Consider the following 21,587-nt stretch of genomic DNA (forward strand, 5'->3'; position numbering starts at 1 on the left):
GCTGTCTCTTCTTCCATGACGTCAGGTCATCAGGGGTATAAAACATGCAGCCGACGCCATTACATCAGTCTTTCTTGCCGTGCGGTGCCTGAAGCAGAAGCAGTTTACTGGCGTTCTTACCAAACATTCAGAATAAAGCTAAGCAAATCCTACATTCCCCGGATGTACACCAGCAGATCAGATATTACCTTGACAGAACAAAGCTCCCAAATAGAGCAGATCAACTGCTAGTGGCCTTTGCAGAAAGAAAAGAAGGCAGACCAATCTTCAAACAATTTCTAAATGGATAGCCAACTGCATTAGGGTAAGGCATTATCAGCCCATGTCAGGGATTACTCTGCCACACACAGGGCAGCTATCACTGCCTTTCTTAAAGGTGTACCTACTCAGGCCATCCTGGAAGCTGCCACATGGATGTTTGTCCACACCTTTACTAAACATTACCACATAGGCAACACCTCCAGAGCTAGGGCAGGTTTTGCAACTGCTACTTTCTCAAGGGCCACAATAAAATCAAGATGCAGAGTAAGGATATTATCACAATAAAACCAAGAAGCGGGCTAAGGATAGTATCACAATAAAATCAAGAAGCAGAGTAAGGATAGTATCACAATAAAATCAAGAAGCAGAGTAATTAAGGATGTAATAACTATTTAAGGATGCTAATATTTGTTAACTGTATACACTGATGAAGGGTTGTTGAGCCCAAAAGCTTTGTTATATTAAACTTTTTGGTAAATTGCATTGTCAAGTTTGTTTTTATTTTATTTACTTTCCTAAAGGACACCAGACAGCCTGCCCCTCAACTTGTAACTCTGGAAGTCCGCCCAAGAACCAGTACTGTAACATTGACTACGAAGAACATGGTGTAGTTGTGTCACATTTACCGTAATTGTAGATGTTCTAGTAGATCAATGTTGCAGTATGAACTCCCACAGTACTGTCCCTCTATCTGCCAGCCTTTCCTTCATACTGGAGGAAGGAGTTTTTCTGTTAGGTTGATCTCCCCATGGTTGGAATCTTCCCTTATACCTGTCTAAGACTTTGACATATGGAATGGTTGTCCTGTTTAGAATGACCTGAAGATGTCGCCAACAGGTATCCCTGTTGCACTCTGATGTCCAGATGTTGGTCTTTGGACTTCCATCAGCTAGGGATGATGCAAAGACTTTGGAAATCTGGCCAGTTGTGGACTTCTGAATGGCAGGAAGATCCAAGGATCTTTACTGCAACGTTGATCTACTCAAGTAAGTAAGACACAACTGTGCTTTCTCATTGCATGTACATTCAATTAAATTGCTCTTTAAACATAATGTGTTTTCAGACCAATGTAAGCTAGGAACTTCTGATTGAAACAAGAGGTTTTCAACAATTTAGTGGATTTCTGTGAAGCTATCTTTAATGTGAGATTCCAGTTGTGGGGCCATGGAGGTTCATCAAGACATATCTAAAGTCTTTGATGGTGTCCTACACAATGTCATCACTCAGGCTATGCCACGCGTGTCTGTTGATCCACATGTATTATTAGGTGGGCACAAAATGTTTAGTGGGTAGACAGAGGGTTAAGATTAACAACTACTGTTCAGACTGGGAATGAGTTCAAACAGGAATTCCAAAAAGAGCTCTGTTGCGTCTGCTTTTCTTCATCATATTTTTTCAAGCTTCCCAATATCAGATGATATCAAAAGGATTAGCTAATTTAAAGGGTTACTTTAGAGCTACACAGTTAAGGCTCATATGCATAACACAAGCAGTTGCTTATAAATCAAATGTAAAGTTTAAGAAATAAGGAGAGAGTAGGATTTTGGAAGCAGCTCCGTAAAGGGAATAACAGCAACCATACAGAATATTGTATTCATAAAGCAGCATAAAATCTTCTAAGAATTAAGCCAACGTAGGAATGGAGTAATGAGATTTTGTCAGTAGAGATGACTGAATGTAGGGATTTAGAAAATAGGCAAGAGGGAACTGAAATTTGCTGGAGAAATTTAGCAAAGGAATCAAGGTATTGGAAATAAATCATTTGAGTGGGAAATATAATAGTCTGGGATGAAGCCAAGCAGTAGTTTGGACTGGAGGTTAGAGACTGCCTTCCATAGGAGAGAGTGATATCAGAGTATAGACAAAAAAATGGATAGAGGTGTGCTAAGAAAAAAAAAACTCTGGCAGAGTGTTTGAATAGGTATTTTTATAACCTAAGTAGACTTCAGAGGTACAGCTAATACTGGAGGTGTGATGGGAAAGAGAGCGGTAACTCTGAGCATGTTTTTAGAAATGCAATGAGTTGGCGAGGGGGCGCAGTGGTTGTAAGTAAGGAAATTATTCTTTTAATACTGTTGGTTACCAAAAAAAGCAATTACTAGAACATGGAAATCAAAATCTAAACCAGCTGTAATTGAAGTACTGAATATTATTTAGGAGATAAAACAAATGGGGTGGGATCTTTAAAAAAGGGAAGGAGCAAATTACATAGAAACAAAAGGAATTCTGGGGAACATTACATGCTGAAATATGTTCTGGAGGAGGTGTGAGGTTTAAGGGAATGCAGGACAATTAATGTAATGTTGGAGTGAATGAAAAATGTCACAAGTAAAACATATGTATACTGTATGAAAATAGCACTGGAAATGTTATGGCCTCTTATGTATGATATGTATGTCACCTTTTTATGTTTAAAGCAATTGGAGCCCTTGTCGTACACTTTGAAGATATAGATAACTCTTCCAAGATAAGTATTAAATTTATTTGGTTAAACGTTACATATTAATAGACATAAATGTGGCCTTTTGTGTTTGGTAATCCCAAATTTGAAAACTGTTAACTGTGAAAAATGCAGTTATTAAAGAACTGGACAGCTATAAAAAAATAAAGAACTGTAGTATTTAATAACTTGAAATTTAAACACCAGACACAGATAAAATATAAAGTTATGAGGATTGTAGAATTAATTCTTGCAAATTTAGTTTGTGGGACTTCACTTTTTTGGTTAAGTTATGTGTGTCATTTATATGTCCAGTGACTGAATATAATTCACCTTTTTAGCACTTTTACTAAATTTGATATGTTAACGCTGGAAGGTATCCAAAGAAAGTTTACCAAGAGAATTCTGAATGTTAGTCATATTCAGTGTGCTGTAGGGTTAGACCATATAGCGTTATGTTCAGTTATTTACAGGCATGTACAGGATAAGCCATATTATAGTATATAGCGCTTTCCATGGTGAAGGATTTTGTTTATTTATGGACGTCAAAAGAGTATTAATGTGCCTCAAAGGATGGAGGTTATATTTTTAAGATCACTGGGTGCAGAACATCATTAAGAAAAAGTATGTTTCTCAGTCATTAGTTAGCTTGTGGAACGTGCTACCTTTACATGTCCATAAAAGTGAGTCAATAACTATTTTTTTAAAGTCCTGACGTGGGTGGGGTATTGAGTCTATTCAATAACTCTGGAGTCTGCATTTTAGTTGGACTTTTTGGCAGTAATCTTGAACTATGTAGTGTTACCTTCTTTGCACTGTAATACTCCTTAAACCAAAATATTGTCCTTTAAATTGTTTAATTCTCTGTGTTTTGCTTAGTGCCTAATGCTAGCTGCTGTTTCATCCAGAACTCAGTATATGTATTGATAAGAAAAAAGAAAGAATGATTGTCAGAAAATATGCATATTTCTCCTACACTTGCTCTGTAAACAGATTAAGCTGTGAACCTCTGAATATTAACAAGAGGTTACTGCAGTTTTTTCTCTTAAGTATGCATTTTTAAGAAAAAAGCATGTTAGCAAATGTAAAAATCTGCATCAAATTAACTCCTTAAGAACTGGGCAAGCAAAACAGATCAAAAAATCACAGCAGCCCAAAGTATTTATGCTTAAAATCTGAAATATGTTGTATACCTAATGTAATTGTTGACAGCTTAATACATTTACCATCATATTGCTTTATAGTTAGAAAACCTTTCTACAGATAATAAGGCCCTACCAGTAAATTCTCTAGTTCATAGCCCCTTTAAATGGCTAACATACAAATAAAGTCCATGTAATGAAGCTGGCACAACGTCTTGTATGCATCTATCAAGTAAATTTAACAACCAGTTACTTTTATTTATTTATTTATTCATTTATTTATTTATTTATTTAAATTTGTTGACCGGGAGTGTCCGACTGGACATGGGTCCATTTTCAGCGGTGGCCCGGGGAGAAAAGCTCCACAGTAAAATAAACAGACAGTAGTTACATTGGATTACATAGCGATTAACAATTTAACATAGAAATTACTTACAACATATTTACAGATGAAGAACATAGTACATCAGTAGACAACTAGAATCTTTATCAGTGAAGTACATAACAGGCATTAACAAATGTAACAATGAGAAGTTCCTGCTGTATAATAAGTACTAGGCTTATGAGCATCTGAGCTTGCATATCAGCTTTCAGGATAAATAAGTAACAGGGAGGGAGACTATTCCCTGTACTTTCCAGATGTATTCATATGTACTTCACATTTAAAACACATATTCATCAAATATAACAACTTAAAACTAGCAATTGAAGCAGGTGAAGTGTGGTCTGGAATGGAAAAGTTGTTTAACGTGAACTGAATTGCATTATAATGTTTCATCAGAAGAGCGTATGGTATTTACCCCATTTTGCTTGCATGACATTGTTGCCTTTTTTTGTTATAAAAATAAACCATTTAGTTACCAGAGACATTTCCATTGTTTTGCTACTGTTTACTTTTGTTGCCATTTTACTTATTTTAATATGTCCTACAGCATTTAGACTTAATAACAATGAGCACTGTAAATATTTAGTTGTTACTTATTTATCCTGAAAGCTGCTATGTGGCTTGAGAGGGAGACTATTCCCTGTACTTTCCAGATGTATTTAACTTAAACATGTTTATACCCTTTAAAAAGTCAAATAACATAACATGTATTGGTATTGTCCTTCAACTTTATTTTATATATTATACTTTTCATTGGCTACATTTAACAGATGATTATCATTTAACATAACATCAATAGCATTTGTATCGGTACAGCTCTATATAACCAGTTCAGGTTTAAAAAGTTCACCCCATCACTGCAGTTGGAAGTACCTCCCCAGGTGTCATTTTAGTATAATTTCAGGCAAAGTTTACTTTTCTTTTAAGTCGCGTATTTCAATCTGGTTTAAAGTCAAATAGTATTTTGAAAATACAGTTTGACTTCTTCAGGTGTGCAAACATGGTATTTATTTCCATTAAAAGTGAACTACACTTTAGCAGGGAAACATTTTGAATTTAGCATTACTTTGAATTAGCTAGGAACAAAAAGGTGACAAGTTTGTCTTTGAAATAGAATATCTTGATGTTTTTGGATTTTATGACCCTTCCATGTATAGTCTTTTTGGTCTTAGCAGCATTTTTAACAGTTGAAATTGTGTGATAATTTAGGATTTTCACACATATTTTCCTAGGTATATCCATACTCAGTGTTCTTCTTCGAGCTCTGTGTGCTCAAAGCTGTAATCATGCTTTTTGCTGAGGCTTGATGTTCCTGCAGAGTTGCAAGAATATCTTGAATAATACCAGCCAATAAACCTTCCTATTGGATAGAGGGGATAAAATACCATTTGTTTTTGAAATGTCCAGAAAAGAACACAGTCACAATTCCAGGATACTAGAGTAAAAGGCAATCTGCATGTGTGAATAATTAAAAATTGGAGTTGGAAATTAATGCAGATGTAACAGTATTACCATACTGTGTGGCATTATCTGGATAAGGCTTCAGCTTGGTGATTTACCTTTCTCATTGATGGAATTGTTGATCACTGTTTCACATAGAAAATCACTGCCACTGTGATTTCTATTCATTTTATGTGGTCTTTATCACTCTTCTGTGCAGTTGTTGACCTTGGAATCTGTATGTATAAGTAAGGTGGTTGTGGTTGCAAAGCCCCCCTTAGGGGGTATAGTGTAGCTTCACCCATCCCCTGCAGAAATGCATTTTGATCTCTTTCTTGGTGCTTAACCTTTGTCCAATTTGTTTCATCCAATTGAAAATTTGTTTTAGCCTCTAACAAAATATAGAAACAGTTTAACAATTTGTGGCCAGGCGTAAACCCAGTTTTCTGAGGATTTGGTGGGGGAGAGGAAAGCTACTGGATAAGTTGTGACTGCTGCTTATCCAGTAAATAAAGCATAGACTAGGCAAGTAAATTAATTTATTTACCACTGGGCAATTGTTACTTGTACTTCACAATGAATGCATGAAAAAGTAAATAAGCACTATGGTATCTGAGCAGCAGAGCTGTGACTAGGGCAGGGGAAAAGGGACAGGTACCATACCTCTCAGCTCTGCAGATTTTTGCCTAATATTTTTGGTCCATTTTTCATAAAAGTGTGCTTTTCTGGCATTGTACTGGTGAATAATTAAAGACTGAAGTCAGAAAATAATGACAGGCATTCGAATTTAAGACTTCATACACTTCAGGAAATTCATGCTAATGCAAAACCTGTTATTCTATCAACTTTCTAAGTTTGTAAGAGCAGTACTTAAAAATAGTCCCTATTTTTGGGTCTTTGTCCCCACATTCTTTATGGCTTGGTTCACATTACTGGTATGGCAGGTACCCTGGTGCAAGCTGTCAGGGGATACTAAATGCAGATACTGATGGTGGGGAAGTTCAGTACCAGAAATCAGTTTTGATACTACATTTGTGGTCATGCATTGCTGAAGTGCACTGTGTGTGTTAATTTAACTGTATCAAGCTGCTTGCTTGTTACAGTGCAACAAGCAGCTTGCTAACGTTTCAGACAGAAGAGCTTCTCATTTGTTATTACATGTAATAAGCATCTTTTTTCTTCCTTTGATCTTCAACTTTGACAATTCCCCCTCCCCTCATTTGGAAAACTGCATAAAGCACCAGATGAGATGTCTACCCTTCTGCTGAACAATGTATTGTGCATGAACCAAGGAGTTAAGGCAAATTTGCTCTTACACAGTTCATTTACTGGTAATGTTTGAGGTCATATTTGAAACTGAAGATACCTGCTTTCCATACCTCTCAACCTCTTAGAGTAAGAAATCTGGACAAAGCCGTAAAAAAGTGGTACAAATAGAGACAATTTTGAAATATTGCTCTTACAAACTTAGAAAATTGATAGAATAACAGGTTTCTGAAGGGTATGAAGTCTAAAAGTGAAATGTTTGTAATTATTTTCTAACTTCAGTCTTTAATGATTTTCCACTAATCAGCCAGAACGATGCAATTTTATGAAAAATGGATAAAAAATATAAGGCAAAAATCTGGACTTTCTGCAAAACCTGTACAGTTAAGAGTTACGCTGCATTCATTGAGAACAGCAAAAATTCCGCTCTCACAGTAAATCACTGTTAGTGTGCAATTAGAAACCACATTAACAGTGATTTCTAATGAGGAAAACACATTGAGGGTTCACCAATGTGGAACTGATCTCAAGATTCTGATCCATCCAGTTTACACTCGGTCTGTTCCTATACGTGTATATGGCCACATATATACATTGCTTTTTGCAAATTTGTACACATACCACACATATGCAATTGTATGTGCCTAAGCAAAATAAACACACACACACATTGTTACAAGTTGCATGTTCAAATTTAATGCATGTAATTTCTACCTAATGTTCTTGACCACATCATTTACCTCATGTGTAGCTGAAACATATTTTCTTACAGTTGTTAAATTTAGGAAACATCCACTAGTCTTTCAAGAAACCATCATAGTAGACTGTGATTGCTGTTTATTCAAATGATGCTGCTGCTGTATTTACTTGACTGGGATGTAGGAAATAATCATTGTGTGCAATAGCGGTGAAATCACCTAACAGACAGATAATATTTGTGAGACCCATACTGAATCCTGGCACAATTTCTGAAAAAGAATGAAAAGTATCTAAAATGTTAAAGTACAGCAGGTACAACATAATATACAATACATACCAATGCCAGAGACAAGAATATTATTAAATAATACTAAAAAAAAAGGAGGGGGTGGGCAAGATAACTTCTTACACTTTGCATTGCATTTATGTGAAACATGCAGCAGCACCCAGCTTGTAATCATGCTCTACAAAGTCCTCTGACAACTATTTTCTTTAGTGAAGGCTGACAGAACATTACACAGATTTCTGCCTTGTCGCCAGTTATGAAAATTCAGATTTCCAAGTGCAGAACTACCCCACCCCCAACCTCCAAAGATCAAACCACTAATCCATTCATAAACCTATAGACTCCAGTGCTAATTTAATGTTAAAGAAAGAAAACAAAGCAAACTTTCGGTTAAAAATAAAACCCGGCCCTTGGGATAGGGAAAAAATGCCACTCACTTTTCATTTGAGTTTAGTAGGCTAGGGAGGTGAGAAGCACGCACACGTCACAGAAAGAGATCCCTACTGAGTCAAAAATTAAGTAAAAAAGACAAAAAACTGAGGAGGGTGAAAAAAGGTATATCTTTTCATGCTGAATCCTAGGTTGGGCTTCGTAGAAATGTGATTTGGACCTGAGCAGTACATAGTTGCTCAGATATCTAGCAGGGCTTGCATGGCACCAGTAGTCCAAGAAAAGGACTGTATAGTAAATTACTTGAGCTTTGCTATGGGGGAAAGTATCATTAGGTTGGTGCAATGGAAGAGGGTCAATATTAGAAGACCGAAACTCCAAAAGAGCGAGCGCTCTTTAATCGAATGCTAATACTCAAAACCATACAGTATCAAAAGTACGGAACAGTGATTTTTTTTCCCAGAGAAAAAAAATCACTGGGCCGTTGTTGGGACTTTGCCGTTTCCTCCACTGTGGTGTGATCTCGGAGTTGGTATATTTAAGTATGGGGGGGTGAAGCTCCCCACTTTATTTTGTGTTTGGAATTTTTTTTTTTGGAGCAGTGATTTTTTTTCCTTGGGAAAAAAAAATCGCTGTTCTGTATGTTCTATATTTTGTGGTTTCGGGTATTAGCGTTCGATTAAAGAGCGTTCACTCTTTTGAAGTTTCGATCTTCTAATATAGACCCATGGAAGAGCTATGCTGGCAAAATGCTTTTGGTTGATTTTTCCGATATATAGGAAAGACAGTTAAACATGTCCAAGCATGCAGGCTGACTTGCACAATGAAGCACCACCTTATAATCACACATGTCATGGCTACCCACTCCAAGGAGGGCCAGCACAGTAAAATGCGGTCCCAGTTCATTGAGGAAAGGGAACACTGGGAAAATAAGTAAAAAAAAGGTTAAATAGCAAGCAGAGGAAAACACATGAGGTTAGCCATAACGATGATGAATGTTAGGTGAAGAGGGAATACATTTTTTTTTTGAAAGACTCCCATTTGTAATGTAAAAAAATGAAGATTAGCTGGAGAATGTAGTGAGGAATGGTTGTGGGAGGGATAGTGGAAGGTTGCAGGGGCAGACAGACCGATTGTATTGACACACAAAGTTAGGATGACAGTGGATGGACACTAAGTGATGGGGAGAATAAAGAAACAAGGTGTGGGGACTGGTACATAAGGCAGGGGGAACATCTAGATGGGGGAATAGGGCAGGATACATAGCACATGACAGGCCAGCAAACAGCGACATCAGTCACTTTTGTGGCTGATGTCATGCACAGGCTTTACCTCTGGTGGCCCAGATATTCAGGAGGCTGGTTGAACTGCTCAACCAGCCATGCTAAGAGTTGTTTCTGTGTGGTAACATGGACATCCTGCTGTTGGCAGTCTTTGGGCAACTTCAGCCTGAACACTTGCCCTTAGGAGACTACAGGGAGCCCCACCAGGCCATTTTCAGAAGAGGACCCTCCATCCACCTCCCATGAAATGGCCAGGAGCCTTCCAGATCACATTTAGCAATGTGACCTCCATGCCCTTGCTGAGAGGCAGACCAGATAACATCTGGCAATGCAGCACGAGAGACATCAGCTGGTACAGACAGAGATGACTGCCTTCACTTCTGTTCTACCACCACTGTAACTGGCCCTGCAGAATGAAGAGAGGGAAAGAGAATACATCAGTGCACACATATGGTAATAAATTGCATCTCACTTCTGGAAGATTCTTGCCTGTTACAACATCTCTTCATTTTGGCTTGCTGCACCTCCATTGTTGTAAAACAGAAGAAGTCAACACAATAGTGAGACTATTAACAGAACAGGAAAAATACTAAGGATTACAGTTAAACTGTGTCTCTTTCTCTCTCTTCTCCCCCTTAACCTCTGCTTTTCATTCTTTATATAGTGCATTGTATAGATGCCTGTACTGCTCACCAGAATGGGTGAAGCTGGCATGACTCACTCCCCAAGCAAGTTCATGCTCAGCATCATCCATGTACAGTAGCCCATCATAATGGCCCAGCAAATGTTCTTGAAACTTTATTTGGAGGAAGAACAAGGAAATCTTGATTTCCCTTGAACACCATAGAGGTGCCCTGCTGTTTCCTGTGCCTGAGTAAGCCATGTCCACTCATACAGGTTAACTCAAGGAGCGAAATGGCAGCCATGTGCACATGGATACTTATTTGGATGTCACATGATATACATCACTTTTTAAAACCTTTGTAGGCTGTGTGCATGAGTATAGTGTGTACATGTGTGACTAGTCCCAAGATGAGAATGGTAGCTCTGATCAGTGTAGGTAGCAAATTAAGTCATGGTACCTATGCAGAGGCAGTCATTCTAAGTTTCTTTTTTAGCATAACTTGTTGAACTCTAAAGCCATTCCTAGTGTGATAATAAAGTGGGGTGCTATGTTGAGTGAGACAACTTTAAGATGAGCAACTGAGGAATCAACACTTTACAGAATAAGACCCTGGACTTTGATAGGGGCACAGTAATGGAAGACAAGATGCACGATAATGTTCCCTTGCACTGTAGTCAACATTCATGGCAGACATCAACAACAGAGACATAGATGAAGTGGTGTATATAGGTATATTAATATGGCACAATGGTAGGATGCTGTAATGTCCAGCTATAGTGAGGACGCAGTTTGGTCTACAAGCACCTAGGGAAGGTCATGCCACATAGAATATAATGGCGTCCGCACATAAGGTGAGACATGGCAAATCATACTGAGTGGAAGGAAACAGGATGTGCAGAGCCCTACAGAGGTTCAATGTAGTGGTGCAGGAAGATGTGTTGTGATCACATGCCCTATGTTGCTTTTTATCCAGAAGGTGGTAAGGGTCATAGTAGTACATGGGACAGTTAAATGGTTAACAGCTGGTGGAAGCGGACACCACATGCACATACTGGACACTGTGTATAATCCACAGGTGTACACATTTTGCCACAGACCCAAGAGACAGGCAATGGCTGCAAAAGTTCACTACGTATGACATTGAGGTGTTACTGCAGCCCCTCTACACACATGATATGTGCATCCTAACATAAGTAACACTGATAAGGTTTATCACGGAGAGGTTTGGCAAGGCGTGCTGCAGAATATCTGTGCTTTGAGTGGCTGTAATCAGACTCTGCAGAAGGTGTGGTGAAGGATAACTAATGTAATATTGCCTGCCATGTAGAAGACACAAGACATTGCCAAGAACATGCCTGCCACAAGAGGTGTGCTGCCACATAGAGTTATCTTATAGATAAGAAAGAGTTTCTGATGTCCCTGTCTGGGGAGGGGTGGTGGTCTTTCATACCCAGTAGTGGCTAGGATGTGGGAGATGAGCTCATGACAATCACACAGTTGTCTGTAGTAGATGCACGAGGTTAATACTAGCCACACCTCAAACCTCATTCATGTTTATCAGATGTCCTGTAACTGGGAGCCCCACGTAAGTTGTTTGGGAGTTCCTGGCCTAAGCAAGATTTCTGAGTTGCTGTGCCACTGACAGGAATGTCCACACAATGGGGGAGAGATGTGGTGGAATCATCAGACAACCTGTGTAGAGAAGATACTGCAGGAATGAGAAGTGTACTAATTGGGTCTCTAAGAGAGTAATGGATGCTTGGAACAGACTACCAAATTACATTAAAGCAAGTGCTAGTTTAGTTATTTTTAAGAACAGCCTGGACACTTACTATGGGTACAGCTGTTTTGGTATATTGGCTTGAAAGGCATTAATGCCCGTGCTTGAAATATTTGCATGTATGTACCATGATAATCTGTATATCCTTGACTTGGGTGTGTGGCTCAGAATTAATCAGTGGTTGTACAATTTAGTGAACCAGGCATAGACTGCTACATTGTGGAGCTGGTAAGGGTGCTATGTGGCCTGCATGACAGTATGTAACACCTGCAGGGCTGCAGCATGATATGTGAAGCCCGCACAGTGACATGGATTATAGTTACAGGGAGCAGATGGGGCTTATCGTTAGTGGTTAGGATAGTCAAGAATGTGTTTTAGTTTGCTACAATGGGTCCTGCTTCCTTCAAGTTTCTGTCTCACCTCTCTAGGTTACATTCTTCCTTAGGGGATCTAGCACTGAAGGCACTTTCTTCTGTTTGTAAGCCTGGGGTTAAGAAAGAGTTCATCTGAACTTTGCACAGCTTTCACATTGGGCTACTATTTGACTTACAGCAACTTTGTTCTGGTGCTGTGACAAGAGTAGGAGATGCATGCATGTGCCTTCTTTTAACATAGGTCCTCTTTGGCTAGCTTTCATGGTTTCTGGTTGATGAACCCCTGAAGAGAAAACCAGCCTCATTTTCTGTTCAGATTCTATATGAGCTTGTCTTTAAATACCCCACCATGTGCTTCCAGGTCCATGCAGTCCCAGTTAAGAAGAAGAAGCCTAATTGCACACTGGAGTGGGTCTATAAGTATCAGATAGTCGTTCTCTCCACCTCACCCTCACTAGCCAATAGAACCAATCATGTCACCAAGCAAGATGACTGTATAGGTTTTAGCAGTAGCATTCTGATTTTCTAGGTTTGTCCATTTGGAGGATGCCATTCTCCAAGTTCACCCTGGCACGAAGGATCCCCAAACTTAACAGTGGGTCTAACTTCAGGAACCCTCCCTGATGTGTCTTTAATTGTGTTTATCCTTTCTCCCGTTCCATTTTGGCTTTTTTTTTTCATCAGAAGCTCCTATATAGAATATGCTAACTTGAATAAGCTGGGATTCCTGTGGCATCCTTCCTGGCTGAAAGTGAGTCTCAGTTCCACGTTCACACAAGACTTAAATTGCTTAGCAGTGGAACTCTTCAAGCTGTGGCAAGTAGCAATGAACAGATCTCTGTTACCCTCCTTATCAGAACACATCAAGAGAAAGAGAGTCGGTTCCAGATTTCACTTCTTCCACTGATGAGGATAGGGAAGATGATTTACCCAGTACATCCCAAATGGCTTCAGTCTGGGGAATAACTCGGATAATGAGGATGCTATCTCATTTTGTTCCTACAAGATGCCATATCCTTTTGTGGCATCCTTATGAGAGTGAGAGAGCATTTTAAATGAGAAACAAAGAAAGCACCTGCTAACAGAAAAGAGGTACATTGACCTTCTTCTAGAAACCTATTAGAGAATTGCTCCCCTTCCCCCAGTTTGGTTGTGCCGCAGAGTAGCTCATGAATCCCAGTAGAGCTTTAGCTAGGCCACTTGGCCCCCTCTACAATGTTCCCAGTTGACACCTGCCCACTCAAATAAATGTTCCACAGTTGAGGACAAAAAAAAATCTTGTGCATCACTACAGCCTAAGCAGGGAGCTATTAATACGGCTGCATATTAATTTCCTTCAGGTTCCCTTTCGGCACTTACTGTTAAAAAAAAAAAAAAGATTGCCAGCCTAAGAATGAGCTGTTTTGTAACATGCATAAACTGCATAATATCTCCATGCTAAACTGTAGCAAACAACTAACTTACCCTGACACTGAATGTCATTCATTTAAGCAGCAGTGAGCACACCCGTAGCTAAATGAGTACCACTTCTCCTTAAAGGGACTGATTATACCTGTTGCATGACAATGGCTGTACCCTGTAACATCTTTCATCTGAGGCAATTGCCTCCTTTGCTTAGTGTTACTATAGTTCAGAAAGAGCTTTGACATAACTTTGTAGCTCCTTTACGAAGTGAAGCTACCTTAGCTATATATATATGGGTACATTACTGTCCTCATGTGCCTTGCAGGCCTGTGATAGTGCCTCTCCCAGCTACTACTGGCTATAGTTGCACTATTAAGCTGCTTGTGGGAACACCTAACATATGCATTTATATGCATCTTTGTTTATGCTGAAGCTGGTAACCCAAGGTTTCATTTTATTTCTTGAGTGGCTTAGTTAAAGTGATAAGTAAACAAAAATGAATACTTTCTCAGCTGAGACGCACAAAGCAGTGTGGAAAAATGAAGTGATCACCATGCATATTTCTCGTTGCATGTCAAATGACCTATAAGACCCTACTACCTGTGAGATTAATAGGAATGCACATATATAGTCTGCTTTTATCTTGTTTAGACAGATTTATTTTTGGTTTAACTTTGGGAGGGTGGCCTAATGGTTAAGGTGTTTGTCTTACAAACACAAGGTGCAGAGTTTGAGTCTCACAAGGGATAATTGGCTAGGCTTAAAATGGCTTGCAAGGGCAGTTAGCTTAGTACTAATCTATGAACCTATGAACCTAAGTATGCTAACATACAGCTAGCAAGGCAGTGGGACACTTAATCTTACTTACTTTATTCAGAAATGTTGCAAGTGCAGATTTTGGTTCTCTGAACCAAAAGGTGTCACCCCAAAGGGGGAAATTTACTTTCTCCAATGTGCAGGAACTTTGGAGTTAATTTATATTTTAGGAGGGCATAGGAAGTTTCTTACTCCCAGTCAACATTTTGAAAGTCTCGGTCTGAATGCGATTTTTAAATATTTGAATCCACACAAGAGTGCAAGTGATGTTAATACTTTTTACTTAAGTAATATAGCTCCATCTGATAGTAGTAAGCAGACATTACCTTGCAGTTTTTCAGGAAATTATCTAGAGGTATTAAAATCCTACAAAGTCCTAAAGCTTACATTCTAGAGAAAAAAAAAATGTCTGCAATGAAGAATATGAGCCTAAAGAATATTTTAACTTTAAGCACTTGTATGGGTCAGGGTTAATTTGGGCAAAGCAATAGTGCTGTTGACTTTATAATAGAAGATTCTCTTTTGCAGTTAGTGGGAAAGTTAAGGCTGTGAGCTGTTAAGAATGTGCTTCCTGTAATCCAGGGTCTGATTCCCTTAGCTTCCATTTGTCTGCTATGCAACTCAAAGCATATCACTTAACCCAGATAGTCCTTTGTAGCATTTAGGAAATAAGGCAAGCCTTGTTGGTGGCCTCCTGGACCACTTGCCTACAAATTAGCTATGCACTTATGAAAGAAAAAAATATGGACTATGTTTTTATGGAACGATGACGAGCTGAGAAACTTTTTGTTTTTACATTTTGCAGTTACTTTATAGGTTTTCTTTTTTTTCCTCTGGAGTGTATGAAATCCTTTGAAAAGCATTTAGTTCACTTTTCTGCGTGCTTTGGAAGAGGAAGAGGAAGAGAACTATTGCCTCATTAAGAGGGAGTGACAGAAGAGTGCATATGGCATACCTAAAGGCTTTCAGGCTTGTTTATGTTCTATAAACAGTGTAACTCTCTGCCACTTTTGTTTTTCCATTCTTGCCTGAAGTGATTTCTGTGCAAAGTCTGCATGCCCTGCCTGTGTTTGTGTGCTTTCTCTGCGTGCTTCAGTTTCCTCCTAAAGACATGCAGTAGATGAACTGGACACTATAAACTGGCCATCGATATGAGTGTGTGTGTGAGTTTGTGAAGTGGAAGAACTACAGTGGCAGGGCTAGCTACCTGGCAGTGTAAACCTTGGCTTTGGCTGTAGATGATTGTAATTGTTGAAGTAACATCCCGACCCTATTTGCAAAAATGGGAAAAAGGGGTTGTGGATGGATGGATCACTTATGTAATATTTATGTGTCTAGATATATGGCTGTGAGTATTAGAAATACAGATTGGTGTTCAGTTGTGGCCAAGAACTTTTTTCAGCTGGTATGTGTTTAGTCTGGGTCTGCCATATTTCTTATTTCTTCATATTAAGTCTGTGTCCTGTTTTTATGTTGTGTATGTTACAATACTTAACATTTCTGCTTTTTATTTTTTTTTATACAGAAGAAGATGACGAAATTGATGGGACAACAGCAGGAACTGTGAAAGATGTCCAGTCATCACCTGATTCAAGTAAGATCAGTTTGGGTTCTGGAATTAAGTGAATTCAGGACACACTTTACAGTTTGATATTCTGATAAGTCTAATAAAGTGTTTTTCTTAGACATAAGCAGTGTTGCAGGTTATTTAACAATGTTTTGTTATATTTGTATCTGTGATTTTCTTTAATTCATACATAGTGTTGGAAGATTTGATTTTTGTTTCAAAGCTGTTTGTTTAACCTACTGAGTTTAATTTTGAGTTGTGGGATTTTCTGTTTTCTTTTAAGAGAGAGGACGTTTCTTCTTGTGTTATAAAGCTTGTATAATAGGGTTCTTCCAAAGAGGTATATTCCTAAGCTTGACCTTTATGCTTGTATGGATCATGACTAAAGCATCAGAGTAGGCACTGAGGTGAGAGTTGAACCTCTCCATGAATGTAACAGTGTTTACCTTTGGGTCCTTAAGGGAAAGGGTGATCTTAAATGTCCTCAGGTCATCATATAGTTGGAGTTAATTCGCCGTAGTGAAATCTGTGAAGATGGTAGGATTTGTAAGTGTTTTGGGCTGAATTCTAATGATGAGAACTCCTACAGGGATAGTCAGAACCAAGGATGGTATAATTTTAGGCATAAGCATAACGATGCCTTGTTAGTAAAGATCAGGTCCAGTGTAGGTGATACTCTCAAACAGGAACATAAAGTCTGGTTAAGTGAATTTATGAAGTCAAGGAAATTTTGAGCATAGTTGTTTGTAATAATGTAAGTATTCCAGTTATTACATGGGTAATTGAAGTTCCCAGAATAATAGTGTTTGATTTAGTAGTAAGGAACTGAAGCTTGTTTATATATGTCTCATGGATTGTGGTTGTTATGGGAGGTGTTTCTATACACGGCCATGATATGGAAGGGGCTTATTTATAGTTGCTAAGATGTGAAGGTGTTAAAGTTCATTATCCAGCAAAATAATTCTGGAGGTCAAAAATTGTGAAAGAATATGGATACATTTCTGTTGGTAACAGGCTCACAGTGATTAACTGATAAAGTCTTTGGATATCTTAACATATCACACAAAATTTCTCAACTTCCTAACAACTGAAGCTCAGAACATTATTGTCAAAAATGTTCTCAACCTTAGATCACAATATACACTGCCTTTGTATCAGTTTACTCCAAACAAAACAGTAGCAATTTGAAAATTGTAGAGAACAAAGTATTGATATTTATTTATTTAAATTTGTTAATCGGGATAAAACACTAATCTCAGTGGACCAGTTACTGCTTCAACGTAGGATTAAAGCAAAGTTAAAATTACATAGTGGAAAACAAACATTCAGATATGTAAACTGAATCACAAGAATAATTACAAATCAAATCCATGACTGTTACAGAGTGCAGGCATTTCTGAGTAGCAGTAGATTGATCCTTTGTAAAGGGTTAGGGTGAGATGGCAAAGTACACAGTGAAGAAGTAGGTATGTGTGAGTATTAAAGAAAGAATTTTGGAACGGTATGTAAACTATGTGCATTCTTATATGTATACTTGGACTTAGATTTGAAATGAGTTGGTGGTTGTTTCAGGTAAATGAGCCAGTTCTGAGGCAGGAGCAAGAGCCTTATTTGAAGAGAGTGTCTTAGCTCCTTTCTGAAAATTCTAAAGGAGGAGTTTTCTTTAGTTGCACCTGGAAAGGATTCCCAGATGCAAGGGCGAAAGATGGTGAAACTGTGGTCTGTGCATTGCAGAGCAGTTTTGTTTAGGGAGTGTGGAGGAATGGATGTGAGGTTGTAATCTGAGGATCAGTGTAATAGATGGCTGCCAGTGGAGGTTGATATGTTTAAAAAGTAGTGATCCTATTAAATATTCTGTCCTATGACTGATGGCTAGCCATTAGGCTTTGGTGAGCACCTGGCAATGGTGGTATGTTTTTGCTGATAGACTGATGAATCACAGTTGCTTGCAGTAGTTTGTAAGGAAAAAAGGTCTTTCTTGGTGGCAGTGACTGTTAGGCAAAGGTCACATTTTAGTTGCGAGAGGAGAACTCCTTTGATGATGGCTGCTCTCCCTTTGGGGAGGAGAAAGTCACAGATTTTAGGGGCCTAAAAGAGTTGTGAGTTAATTTTTGTTTTGGTTAAGTGAATGTGGTATTGAAATCTATGGTTTTGATGTATCCATATTCCCATGTAGTGAAGTAGTTTGGTGGTCTGTAATGGAGTGTCATTGTCGAGAGTTCTTTGTGAATTGCTTAGGACTTTGGATAACTTAGGTATGGTTTTGAATATCATGCATTTGGCTTTTTGTGTTTAAGGTTAGTTTTTATGGGTTAGCCAGTTTGAAGGAGGTAGCCCTCAGGAGAGTGCTTATGAAAAATAAGAAGAGGGAGAGGAGAGAAATGATCCTGAGGCACTCCTGAGTGAAGTAGACAGAGTCTGATAAGGAGCAAGCTGCTAATTTGACTATGAAGCATCTGTCAAATTCAAACTTCTTGAATCACTGACAAAGTTGGCGGCTGAGACCAGCTTAGGTGAGTGAGTCAAGAAAAGTTGATAATCTGTTAAACTGAAGGCTTTGGTGAGTTCAGTGAAAATGGTCTCTGTTAAATTTCCTCTGTCAGAGTTTAGAAGGATGTCATCAATGAGAGTAAAACATGCTATTTCTGTGCATTGAATAGACTAGAAGCCATGTTGTTTGGGAGTTTTTTTAAGTTTGAATATATTTTCAGAATTGGGAGTTTAATAGTCTTTCAGACATTTTCTCAATGGCAGGTATAACTGAGATGGGGTGAAAATTGGTGTGGATGAGAGCTTAGACATTTTCTGTAGAGGTTTGATACATGCTAGTTTTCAGATTGGTGGCACAATTGATGTTGTGTGTAAGGAATGTATTGAAATGTATTTTGAGTAGGTGTATGCAAAGGGAAATGAACCATGAGTGGATCCCATTGGAGCCTGTTGGCGAGTCAGAGGGGATGTTGTTAATGAGAGTTTCAGTTAGAGTAGTTGGAGTGTATGTGAGTTCTGGTATTGGAGAAAGATGGTTGCTGGGGTTGGACTACAACATGCTGCTATATAATCATTCCTTGAGGGGGAGGAGGTAGGAGTTCATCCAATAAAATGGTTCACAATTCTCCAGAAATGCCTGGGTTTGTTAAATGAGGATTTCCTGCTTGGAAACTAGGTAGAGTGATTTATGCCTTATAGTTGCTTGTTTGGCTAGGTTTCCTAGAGTGATAATTTTTTTCAGTTTGTTCAGAGTTGGATTATTTTCCAGGCTTCCCAGGCTTTATTTAATTTTCTATAGGAGTAGTTCTTTTGTGACCCATTGTTTTTGGTTTGCTTTGCAAAGACTTGTGTGTGTTCTGGAAAATATTTGTTTGTTTTGTAAGTGAAGCAGGAAATTAGTAAGTGTGGTAATAGCAAAGAAGGGGTCAGGATAGAGGTAATTGTTGACCAATCAGTGTTAATTAGGTTGTTAAGAAGGGCATGAATTGAGTTTTTTTTTTTTTTTTAATGTAGAAGGAGATTAGGAACAGGATGTGTTTTAATAGCTGGTAGATGAATACTTAATGAAATGCAATGGTCACTAATGGGAGGGGGAACACTTGGATAGTGTCTAAGACATTAGGAGAGTTTGTGTGAATTCTTGAACTAGTTGTATAAGGCCAAAGCTAGTTAGGAGTGTGATGTCCCTCCTCTGGGCCAGTAATCAAGGAATCTCAATCCTCACCACTGACACCAGCTGTCTGCACCAAGCACAATTTCCTTAAGAGCACACAGGGAACACGCTAAGTCCAGGGGCTTGGTTTCCCTCTCTTTCTCTCTCTCAAGGCCCCCCAACAAGACTCTTCACTGGCGCAGGTGTAGAGTTGAGTCCTCAGCTGAGTGTTCCAAGCTGAGTCCCGCACCACCCTCTCTGTGAAACCAGTGCTCTGTGCCCCTGCTCCAAGAAGCTGACACACACACACACACACACACACACACACACACACACACACACACACACACACACACACACACACACACACACACACACACACACACACACACACAAAAACTTTGAGATTTGATTTACACACACACACACACACACACACACACACACACACACACACACAAAAACTTCGAGATTTGATTTACACACACACACACACACACACACACACACACACACACACACACACACACACACACACATCTGGGAAAGGCTGGCACAGATTTACTAGCTCTGCTACTCTTCCCCAGACTATAAGGTAGTTATTTGCCACCAGCCAGCTATTCTAAAGCTCTTACAAGGGTACACAATTATACTGAGTAAAATTAATACTAAAATGGTAGTGTTTGACCAGTGCAGCAAGGCTTTCAGGAGTGGCCACAGTGTCACCAGATAAATATAAGTACTCTCAAAGTTGAAAATATTCTCTAAAAGACCAGCCAGAATGAGAAGTTTAAATATATTTAATAATAAATAATTAAAGGACATGAAAATACTAAATATCTGTTTACAATAAACACCACAGTTTTAGTCACTGGAAATATTGAAAATAACACAGATGGGTAGATTCACACAGATACAGAAAAGTAGTGCTTAACTAATCTCGCTATATTTTCCTGACTGATCTAAAGAATTACTATTCCCTGGTTATTTACTAAAGCAAGGCAAGATGAAGTGAGTAAGTGGTTTTCCTTCTTTGTCAGGTTTCAAAAACAGTCTGTCGTGAGACTTCTATCTCATCAAGAATTAAAACGTCATTTCAGTGCTGGATTACATAGTGACATCACATGCATCTGGTCATCTGACTTCTGGCTCCCCACATTAACCCCCTTTACTAGAAACAGAAACAGAATTTAGGACATATGTGTTACCATACACATAGATAAGGCTTTGCTGAGATGTGTTAAAGCATCTAGAAGCTATAAAACTATTTCAAAACTTCCATCCTTCCAGGGTAGCAATTAGTTCACCTCTAAGGGCAATAGAGTAGGATTCCTTGTCCTGGTTTTCACAGACATTTTGTCTCTGGCTGCAATCAAAACTCTAAGATACAGACTGCGATCAGAACTGTAAGATACGATCTTTATGGCCTAACCCAGGTAATTTAATTTCAGACTAATTTTAAAAGTTTGCTGGACTGAGCTCAACCTCTTCTCTTCCAGTATCCTATGCTACAATGTATTCATTTCAACAGTTACAGTATAGTCTGAAATACAGGTGTATTTCTTTTTTGCCCAACAGGACCCACTGTAGGTACATTTTTAACACAAGCAGTTTTACAAATACATTTTCAACACAAGCACCTGGACAAACCAGTTTGATATACAAATGACATATAATTCTTTACAAAACTCCAGATAGCTATGCCAGCATATGTTACGAATCCACTGCCCTACTTCTCCTGGCATAGCTGGCAGTACCTCACATCATCTCAAGGAGGTCTATTGTT

At 38.7% G+C, this 21,587-nt stretch overlaps 1 protein-coding gene across 1 annotated transcript in view; it reads left to right on the plus strand.

Moving 5' to 3' along the window:
• Nucleotides 1-21,587, plus strand: part of DGKQ (diacylglycerol kinase theta) — a 2,194,335-nt gene that overhangs the window by 1,137,139 nt on the left and 1,035,609 nt on the right. Inside the window, exon 7 of the mRNA XM_044059107.1 lies at nt 16,117-16,185. Within this exon, the coding sequence (XP_043915042.1) occupies nt 16,117-16,185 (69 nt within the window). The remainder of the gene's footprint in view (nt 1-16,116; nt 16,186-21,587) is intronic.

The sequence above is a fragment of the Protopterus annectens genome, chromosome 17.part0 (genome assembly GCF_019279795.1).
Source record: "Protopterus annectens isolate FY-2018-M chromosome 17.part0, PAN1.0, whole genome shotgun sequence".
NCBI classification, from domain to species: domain Eukaryota; kingdom Metazoa; phylum Chordata; order Ceratodontiformes; family Protopteridae; genus Protopterus; species Protopterus annectens.